We start from the raw sequence: 10,260 nt of genomic DNA, 5'->3' as shown, positions 1-10,260 counted from the left end.
CCAGAAGACAGTTGAAATGGCTGCTGGAGATGCCCGCCTCCCCCTTTTCAGGGAAGGACACGAGAAGAAGCAGCCTGCATGGATAGGGCCCTTGGTTGAGCGAATCTTGTTTGGATGAGACTGCTGGCCTTGGGCCACTGCTTGTGCTCTCCAGAACCTGAACCTGAGCGTTCTTGGGGAGAGGCCTCCGTCATTTTCTTTTTCTTCCGCTACTGTAAATTCCTGGACATACTGAGGTTCGATAATGTGTTAGTTTCGATTTTGGCCCTGCCCAATTCTGACCCTTCTGTTGCTCTTTCTGAGTTCCTGGCCACATTAGTTAGTTAGGTCCCGCATTACAGTATCTCCCCAGAAGTGAGGTGACTAGAACCTTAACCCTGGAAGACTTCCAGGGTGGGCCCTTCCCAGCTTCCTTGCCTGTGTCCCCCTTTGTCACAGCACGGTCTCTGGCATAGCCTAGCTCCTTCCAGAGGAGAGCCCACCTGTCCCAGCCACTCTCTTGCTTACCTCGTTTTGAGCTTTTTTCAGGCTGCAGAAGACTTTATAAAGTTGACCTGTGTCATTTACAGACTTGCCATTTCACTGCTGACCTTTGTCCTTAGATAAATTCTAGAACCCTCCCATTCCAGTGTAAATCCCTCGGGAGGGAGTTCCTGCAGGGGAAGAACATTTCTCTGCATCTGCTTCTTGCTTTTCAACTGTCTGAGCCAAGGAAAATGTGGCATCTGGATGACCAGCTTTCCCAAAGCTTCCTGAAAGTCAGTGGGCACCCTGACCTAGTGCAAGAGATCAGTTCAGAGGCTGATGGGAAAGGCCCTTCTCTTTTGTAGCCTCGGTACTGGCTACAAAATGAAGTAGGAAAAAAGAAATGTCACTGCATAAATTGAAAGCGAGCCTCAAATATTTTTGCCTGAAGTCCCACTCAGGGCTTCACTCACTCCATTTGTCTCTGGCTCCCAATAGAAAGCAACTGCCAGCTGTCCACATCTGTCACGGAGGCCCCTCTGGGCTCTTGGCTACTGGCCAACCCTTGGATTTGAACTGAACTAATTCAGCTCTCCTGCCCTGCCCTGCCCTACCCTTTCCTGGGTTACTCCAGTGCTTCAGCAGTTGCATTATCAAATAGGTGGTTTTGTACTTGATCCAGAGCTGGCTTTGTGCCGGATACCCATTGGGTTTTATTTTCAGTGAGGGAGGAAATGCAGTTGGGGATGGAAAGGGTGGTAGCAACCCTGGTCTTGGGAAGGGGAAGAAGGCTGCACCAATGAAATCTCACCCTCCACAATGACTCTGGCTTGGATGGCCTTCCTGCCCCTCTGGACTCCCAAGAGGCATCTCCCTCCTTCCTTCCACTTTCTCCAGATGCTCCATGGCAGTCTTGGGGGACAGCTGGGGCAAGCTAGGAGCTCTCCTACGACCTCTGTCCCCTCCGTTTCTCCCGTCAGTCCCAAGAGTTGACCAAGGCTGGGGAAGGCTGGCAGCCCCCATAGGCGCCTCCCTCCCTGCTGAGAGGCTCTCCCCAAAGGGCTTCTCCCAGTGTGTAACCCTTTCCCTTCCAACAGCCTCAGAGAGCCAATAATGGTCGCTCTTGACAGAACAAAGGCATTTTAAGGGCTCTGAAAATGACACTTAATGCATTTTCCTTCTGTCAGGCTGTCACCGTGCCATGAGTTGCTTCTAATGCCTGGTTATCAAAGTACATTTTCAAAGAGTTGCTATTTGCGGATCTCTCCACTGAAGCTTGCTGGGGGAAGAAGGGGGATTGCACAGACACGGGTGGGAGGCTCCCCTTGCTGCCCTCCAGCAGGGCCAGGTGGACAGGCCCAGTGGATGGGCTGCTTGGCCGCTGCCCCAGCTCCAGTGGGAAAAGGCCCTTGCCAGAGTAAAGGCAGAAAGCATGTGTCAAGGCTGTAGAATTGACAGTGTGCAGAAGATCACAACCCCTTGCTCAGCCCTGGGAAGGGCGGGCAGATGGAGCTTAGGAATACTGAGATGTGTGCCGGACTTCAGATGCAACCAAAGCTGTCGCCTCGAACGAGAGATGTACCGCCTGTGATTGACAGGGACAGATCTTCCTTTGCAAAATTGAGCAAGCTACTTTTTCTCAATGTTCTCCTGCTTGGGGCAAAAGCCGATCAACGAATGGCGTCGTGTCTCTGGGGCCTCTTTAAAAAATGATCAGATAGTGGAGATTTGGCCAGGTTTGTGTTCAGAACCAAAGATTGGCTTATGGAGGCCATGCAGCCAAGTCCCTTCTCAGAAGGCATCACTGGCCGGAGGACCTTCAGCTGCCATGCAAAGCGATCTGGTGAACAGTGGCCTCTTGGACGTGACATCTCCACAGGCTTCCTCTCCTGCTTTTCTTCTGCCTGGAAGCAGCCAGGGATAGTATCAAGCTCACGTGATGTGTTAGTACTGCTTTATGCTGCTTTGGTAAGACCACATCTGGAATGCTACCGCATCCAGTTTCGGTTACCACAATACAAAAAAGAGGTTGAGATGAGAAAGTGCAAAAAAGAGCAACCAAACGATTAGGGACCTGGAGGCTAAACTTAAGATTGAATGCTTGCAGGAACTGGGTATGTCTAGTCTAACGGAGAGAAGGACTAGGGGTGACATAGCATCTTCCAATATCTGAGGGGCTGTCACAGAGAAGAGGGGGTCAACCTATTCTCCAAAGCACCTGAAGGCAAGACAAGAAACAATGGATGGAAACTTATCAAGGAGAGAACCAACCTAGTTACTAAGGAGTAATTTCCTGATAGTGATTTCCTGTTAACCAGTGGAACAGCTTGCCTCCAGACATTGTAGGTGTTTCATCACTGGAGATTTTCAAGAAGAGATTGGACGACCATTTGTCTGGCATGCTATAGGGTCTCCTGCTTCAGCAGGGGGTTGGACTAGAAGACCTCCAAGGTCCCTTCCATCTCAGTTATTCTGTATTCTGTAAGGATGGATTCTGGCACTTTTCTCCAGTCAACTTGCTGCTAGTTTTGCAGGTCACTCCTGCCAGCAGAGTGCAAAGTGAGGACAGTTTGCACAGGGAGAGGAATTCTGCCCATTCCTTGGGATGGAGGCCCAATTTGTCAGCGCCTCTGAGACAGAAACCTCGCTGGCTTTTGATATCCCACAATGTTCCTGTTCTGTCCTAAAATATGCATTCTCACTGCATATAAACCCTATATAATCTTCAGGTTTGCTTTCTAATTTTCAGAGTCAAAGTAAAACAAATTGGCCCACATTAATTGTCTGCACAGCCACCCAAAGCTTTGAGCTGTGATTTATGAGCTCAGAGCAAGCACCATGCAACACATTTTTCTTCATTTATTTTTAATGAGTATCTCAATTAATTTTCCAGGAAACATCTTAATGATGTTGGAGATAAATGTTAATAAGGTCTGTGCCTGTCAGGCCCCAAAGAGCCTCCGGGGTGGAGTATTTCAGAGGGATCCTGCCTGTAGTAAAATGGCAAATGGTTCTGTCTGCCAATGGAGATGGATTTCAGGGCCCAGCAACTTCCTTCTTGAGGCTTGTTTTTGAGCAAAGCGCAGGGCTGATGTCAAGCCAGTTTTGTTTGTTTCAGAGTTTCTAGAAACCAAGGACTTACTAGATATTGAGAAAAAGTCTTCTCGTCCTTCAACAGTGGTGAAATCATTGGGAGTCATTGTCCTACGTTCCACCGGCAAGTGCTGTTTCAGTGGCCATGCCACAGCCAGGCCTGAAAACCCTCCCTCCAGAGGTTGCCGCCCACCTCTGACTCTGGGCGGCTTGCAGCACAAAAATGGCAAGCCTCTACCTCCTGGATTAGTGCCAGGCCTCCAAGAATGGGCTTAATGCCAGGAAAGGTGCCACATTCTGAAAGAGGCTATGAATCTCTGCATGGTAGAGCGACGCAATATGCATTGAAGCCAGACTCTGTGGAAAAATCCATGTGCTGGGTATTGGGTCTCAGCGCTCAGTACCAGGCCTTCAGTTCTGCCAACCCAGAGGATTAATAAGGCTCCCAGGAGCCCTGAATTAAAGGTCTCTCCCAGCCAGGAAAGCTGCTAGCTTCTCATCAGGCCACAGATATTTGCTTTTTCATGCATGGAAGGAAAGAGGAGGTGCCCCATTGCGTCCTGGCAAGGGGAAGACTGGAAGGGACCAGCTGATGGCATTCGGGTTTCTTCCTCGGCCTTCCGTGAGAAGCAAGTGGCCTCCTTGCAGATCCCAAAGTGTCATCCAGCCCAGCCTCGGTTCGGATGCCTCTCACAGTTTATGTGCAGGAGGACTGGTGCTTGCTTTCTCGGGCGCCTTGGTTTCTCCTGGGCCAGGCAGGCCCTTGTCATCGAGCAGAGCAGGGGGCACACGCCAAATCTCCCATGATGAGGCTGTCCTGAGTGAGCCAGGCCACAACTGTTTCTCTCGAATTCCCAGGCAGCATTCTTCTGGAGCAGGCAGTTCAGAAGAAGGGTGGCACTAAGAGGCCCCAAGCAATACCTTTCCTCCGTGGAGGCCATCCTCTGTTGCGAGGCCGGCTCTCAGCCAGGGAAGCAGCTTTGAAACCTGCTTTTTAGCGAGGTAAAGATGAAAGAGCTGGGTCTATAGGTATGTTACTGTTTTTCAGCTTTATCTGTTTGGGCTTGTTCCATACAAATGGACTCTAGTACTGTTTGGATGGACATTCTGCTGGACTTTAGCAGAGACCCCTAGTTTTCCTTGGCAGATGTACATGCATTGGGGAAAAGTTCCTCCTCCCTTTCTCCACATAGCCTCTGCAGCCCTGCATGGTGGGCTTGTGCCGTACCTCCAAATTAAGGTCATTTTCAGCCAGTGGGGGAGAAGATGATGCCATGGTGGGAGCCTTTCTTGTTGCATAGGGAGGAGGAACTTCGGTGGTCTCTTTCCCTCTCACCCCAGAGGCTCCCCATCTTGACCTCTGAGTGATGCCATTTCTACAGAATCCAAGCAAGGCTGCCCTCCCTGGGCAGTTTCAGGGTTGCAGCACAGTAAGCTCAAGAGGATGGGACAGCATCAGGCCCTGGAGATGCTGCTCCAAGAGTGCCAGGTTCTCAAGGCCCAGGTGAGCTTCAGAACTCCCTTCTACTTCCCCCGGAAGCCAGGGCAGCACCTTATTTTCTCTGCCTCTGTATACTTCACAGCTCCGACAATCTAAGGCAGTGACCCAGGAGCAGGAAAGAGAGCGCTCTCTTCAAATTGAGCGGGACTGGCATATGCAGGAGCAGTTGAGGCAAGCAGAGACTTCTATCCAAGTTCTGGAAAGCAGCTTGGATCTTTATAAGAAGAAATACCAAGCTGCTCTGGGCCAAGTTGGCGAGCTAGAGAGTCAGATGCAGCATCTGGAAGAAGAGGTGATCACTAGTCAAGTTCTCCCCTGATGGTGCTGAGAAGCTGAGGGCAATAGACCGAACAACAGCCTTTCTGCCACCATCCTCACCCTAAACTGCTCTGCTGTAGGCCAGGAGGAAGGCTGCCATGCGTGCAAAGAAGCTGGGCAATCTTTGGAGTAGCGGCCAAGCAGAGGACGGCCTTGGGCAACTCAATGCTTGGGAGACGGGCTGGGCTTTGCAGCTCACAGGCCAGCGAGACCAGACCATCCAGGAGCTTCAGGAACAATTGGCAGTCAGCCACAGCAAGGTGAGTGTGGCCACAGCCCTTTTCCTTCCACTCTATAGAAGGAAAGCTGGCGTGTGGGGGGTGGAAACTCTGGTGTGAACTGCAACAGATGTCAAGCTTCAAGTCTGTGGTGAGAAAAGGGCCTAGGATTTAAATCCTGGCTCTGACACACAGAAATCTCGGGAGTGCTTGTCCTATGTTCCACAATAGCCTGATCTTTTATGAGTTCATGATGTCTTATTTACACCCAGCCTTGGCGTGTCTGGGAAGCTTGGGCAGGTGGCTGCTGAGTGTGTGTGTGTGGGGGGGAGGGGTTTTGCCGAAGGAGCCGTATTGCCTTGTCTGGTGGGAAGCTGACATATGCAACATGCTGGTTGTTCCTCCCTAGAGGAGGCTCCTGAGATGGGCTCTGTTTCAGCTGCAGCAGCAAAAGGAAGCCGTGGCTAGCCTGCGCCGAGAGCTTGCATCTTACAAGTTGACTCACAGCTGCTCAGATACAAAGTACAGAAAACAGATGATCAGCCAGGCAATACTTCATCAGGTAGGCCTTGTACCGATAGTGCTGGCCAGCTGGAGCAAGCAGTGGGGGACCTGTCACAACAGGAGCAAAAACCTAGCAACCTTTGTCTCGGTTGGACTTGCCTAGAGGCTACAGCAGGCAAAAGAGGAGGGTTTGCAGCAGCAGGTGGAAGCCTACCAGGCCCTGGTGCAAGAACTGAAGCTAGAGCTGGCACGGGAGGCTGAGCTGAACAGCAAGACCTTGAAAGGTAGAGGCCCCCTCCCTCTCCAGTCCCCTCAGCTGGTCCTTCCCACACTAAACCCAGCATGTGCAGCCAGGGGTCCCGGCTGACTGGGCCTTGTTTCAGATCTGGCTCGCCTGGAACTGGCTGTGCAGAGCCTGTGCCAAGAGGCAGCAAAGGAGCAGAATTGGCAACTGCGGGAGCTGGCTGTGCTGCAGCACCACGCTTGCCCAGTGCAGGCCCTGCTGGGACAGAGCCATCAGCTGTGCACACAGAAGGAATGGGTGAGCGTAGCTGCTGATCTGCCCAGGGATACCAGCTGGGGAGGGCTTTGCCAGGGGAACATAGACACTCGCTCATGCCCCTCCTCTTCTCCGTGCCATTCAGAAACCGGACAGGCTCCTTCAAAGGGCATGGGCTAATTGCAGCATCTTCTGGGACTGGGCCCATCCCTTGAATGCTACCTCAAAGGAGGCCAAGCAATGCCGAGTGGTCTCTCGGCCTGGTGTGACCCCAGTGCTGCAGCCAAGGAGGCCCAAGAGCCCGGAACAGTTCCGGAAGGCTGGTAAGAAGGCTGGCTCCAGGTGTGTCGGATGGGGTAGATCACACGGGGGCCAAGAGGGCCAATTTGTGGGTTGCTCCTTCCCTTCTCCCTTCTTCTCCTTGCTTGCTCACCAGCTGATAGGCAGAAATTCTATTTCATTCTTACTTAGAGACGTTTATCCCATTTTTGTAATGCCTGGGCCAAGTGCTTCCGAAGCATCAACTGCCGAGAGTGGCAGGAATAAGACAAAACTTCCAAGTTTCTGTCGGTGCAAAAAAAGTATATCTGTAATCCTGGCCCAGTCCAAACATGCTGGTCCACGGGAGTCCAAGATCCTGGGGCCCTGCCTGAGCCTTTCCTTCTACCCGCAGCAATGAAGGTGGCCCAGGAGCAGCCGTGGGAGAGTGACCTCGAGCCTCAGCGTCTTGGGAAAGTTGGCTGCCCACTGGAGGTTCTCCTTGGAAGAGGCCGCCTAGCTGAAGCAGAACTGGAGCAGAAAAGGTCTCTTCCCTCGGCTGAAGCAGGCCAGGTTGGGGAGGGGACCTGCCTCTGGGTAGCAGATAACCGACTGCTTTCCTCTTAGCTTCTTGGGAGGAGGTGGTCCTTCTGCTGCTGCCATCTCTGCCAGAGAACTGCTAAAGGAGCTGATGGAGGAGCTGAGCAGGTCCGAGCGGCAACCTCTGGAGCTGGAGCTGTTGCGGCAGCAGGTGAGCTGCGTGAGGTGGACAGGAACAAGCCCTTCCCCTGGAGAAGCAAGAGCCTGTTTCTCTGTCCCGGAGAGCACCTGCCTTGACCTATGGCATCTGGAGAGCCACATCGCTGGGATGGCGATGACGGCCAACTTCCCATGCAGTTACAGGAGACGGAGTGGAGAGTGCAGGGCCTGCAGGCCTGTGTGATGGAGCAGAAGGCAGAGAACCGTTCTCTGCAAGAGCAGCTGACCAAGCAAATGGCTGCCTTGGGGCTGGTGCATGGACGCTTCAGGCAGGCCCGGCTGCAGCTGCAGCACCAGGCAGAAGAGGTGAGTGAGCCCAGAGGGCTGATGTCCAATGGCTGGGCAGCTCCTGTGTCCTGGCAGCACCACCAAACATCAGCTGATAAAAGGACCAGAGATCTCAAAACCCTCAATAAGGGCTCCAACTTCTGCATTGCTCCTACCCTTCCCAGCCTCTCTCCCAACATGAAAGGTGGCAGGCGTTCTGGAGGGGCCACGTTTTGCCTGTCCTTGTTTGGCAGGAGCAGTTCTGGCAAATAGGCATGAGGCCACCAGCTGGCATTGCATGGAGGACAGGGATAGGGCGAGTGGGGTGGGCCCAGCCTGCCCTCTAGTGCTGGATGCCGTAGGCTCTGCCCTCCAAGCTTCACTAGTTCCCTATTTATCTTCCTAGCACCAGCACATCTTAGCTGCACACTCTCCACCATTCCACACTATTTGTAGCTCAGACTCCCCATTCTTTCTTCCATGCACTGCCTGGCCCCCAGGAGGGCAACCAGGCACTGGGGAGGGAAATGACCTCTTGCCTGTCCTCTCGACTGGCCTGTTTCAAGGAGATCTCCAAAAAGAAAGAATTCTTGCATTGCCCCCGTCCTTGCCTGCTGTCCCATGCATTCCACCCAAGAGGGCAGAAGGGGGAAACAGTGATTGTCAGTCAAGGTCCTGTTACTCCCTAAAGGTGGGCAGGAATCAAACCAGAAGCTCTCTGTTGATGGAGCCCCAGCCCATTTCGCTCAGAGGGTGGCTGAAGGGGCGCTGGCCCTGAGGAGCGTAGAGTGACTCTGGTCTCTAGCCCTTCTCTGCTGTCCTTGGCTGGTCATTTGCAGTAGATCACTCTGGATCACAGCATGGCAACCAACCCAGATCGCTGTTTTCTTCACCAGCAGATAGAATCCTTACTAATCTCCTTGGAGGCATCCCGTGCTGGCCACCACTGGCTACACCAGGAGAGCGAACTGGTGCTGGCCAATGTTCGCCAGTGGGTAAAGGAGCAAAAGTAAGTGTCAGAAGTGAGCAGAGGACAACCCAAAAGAGATGGGTGCTTCTGCTGTTTGCTAGGGATCAATCTGGGGCAAAGGGGAGGTGCCGTCTGCTTCCTCAGCGTCATCCTTTTGTTACAGGCAGGTGAATGAGGAGCTGGGCCACAAACTCCGAACGCAGATCAAGCAAATTGCCCAGCTCACTGGCGAGAGAGAGTGAGTGAGAAAAGCTGCTCTTTGGTGCTGGGGTGGGGTTCCTTCACACACACACATATGCTTTGTTTAGGATGGACTGAAAAATGGCTATGGGCACCTTTAAATTCCAGGCACCTGCAATGATGATGGAGGTTAGGGTTACTTAACCCTGGGTTCTTTGCACCCCTTCTTCCTCCCACAGCCTTCTGCATCAACTATTGGAGAGGCTGCAAGAGGACAACCAACAGCTGAAGAATGAAGCCAGTGAAAAGCGCATTATATGTGAGCGCATCAAGGTGAGTGCCAAGAACCACCAGACTGGCAGGAGAGCAGATGATGCCCAATTACAGCCCACCTCCGATTTCCTTGATTGGCCAAGTAGCAGAGGGAGATGGAGATTACCTACAGCAGGGGTCCCCAACCCCCGGTCCGCAGACCAGAACCAGTCTGCAGCCTGTTGGGAATTGGGCCATACAAGTAGCGGGTGAGTGCGTGAAACCACCCCCTCTCCCCCCGTTGCCAGTCCATGGAGCTGGAAAGGTTGGGGACCACTGGCCTAAAGGAAGCATACTTTGACCTGCTCCCACAGAACCCTCTTTATTGCAGCAGACTCTTAAACACACTGATCTGCATCTTAACAAAAGAGGTCTTGGTCTTGCTGAAACCTTATTGCTTCCCAATCGGGCAGCCTACAATCAAAAAGAGGCTGCAAGGTAATGGATGGGAGAGAATTGGGTCTCCAGCTCCTGTTTGCAAGTAGAAGCAAGTGGACCAGGAGAAATAGAACGCTGGACTAGGATGGGTTGGGTCTGGCCTGGCCTGGCCTGGCCTGGCGAGTGGGTCTAAACATGAAGTCTTTGGTTGCAGGCTCTCCACAACAGTGATTTGGAGCCACAGGCTGTACTGCGACAACTCTGGCACATACTTCTGTTGTGAACAAGCGCTTCTACTCCCATTGCACTCATCTGCCTTTCCAGGGGCCAAAGCCAGAGAAGGCAGATCTGGAGAGAAGATAAACCATGTCCAGAAAAGCTGGTCTACAGCCAGAAGTGATCCCTTCCTGCAGACCCAGCTTTGCTATTGAGGCAACTTATCTAAGTGCCCCATTTGTAGCAGCTGTCATGATGTCCCACTTCTACCAGAGTACCACCCTTGCTTGAAAAAAGGACCCATTCTGTTGACACCAAAACA

The 10,260-nt window shown here is 52.5% G+C and overlaps 1 protein-coding gene across 1 annotated transcript; it reads left to right on the top strand.

The window, feature by feature from the left end:
* Positions 1 to 5,002: 5,002 nt before the first annotated feature.
* On the top strand, positions 5,003 to 10,153 carry PMFBP1 (polyamine modulated factor 1 binding protein 1; the record flags this gene model as incomplete). Its single annotated transcript, XM_081335637.1, has 15 exons — positions 5,003 to 5,062; positions 5,142 to 5,351; positions 5,458 to 5,637; positions 6,005 to 6,157; positions 6,263 to 6,383; positions 6,483 to 6,640; positions 6,744 to 6,921; positions 7,272 to 7,401; positions 7,484 to 7,607; positions 7,754 to 7,921; positions 8,725 to 8,891; positions 9,016 to 9,090; positions 9,272 to 9,365; positions 9,593 to 9,782; positions 10,047 to 10,153. The coding sequence occupies 15 exons, from the start codon at positions 5,003 to 5,005 to the stop codon at positions 10,151 to 10,153; spliced, it is 2,115 nt and encodes a 704-aa protein (XP_081191763.1).
* Between the last annotated feature and the right edge of the window lie 107 nt (positions 10,154 to 10,260).

Source organism: Vipera berus (assembly GCF_964194415.1).
Source record: "Vipera berus genome assembly, chromosome: 10".
NCBI classification, from domain to species: Eukaryota; Metazoa; Chordata; class Lepidosauria; order Squamata; family Viperidae; genus Vipera; species Vipera berus.
Note: the sequence above shows the minus strand (reverse complement) of the source record. Positions and strands in the feature narration are given on the sequence as shown.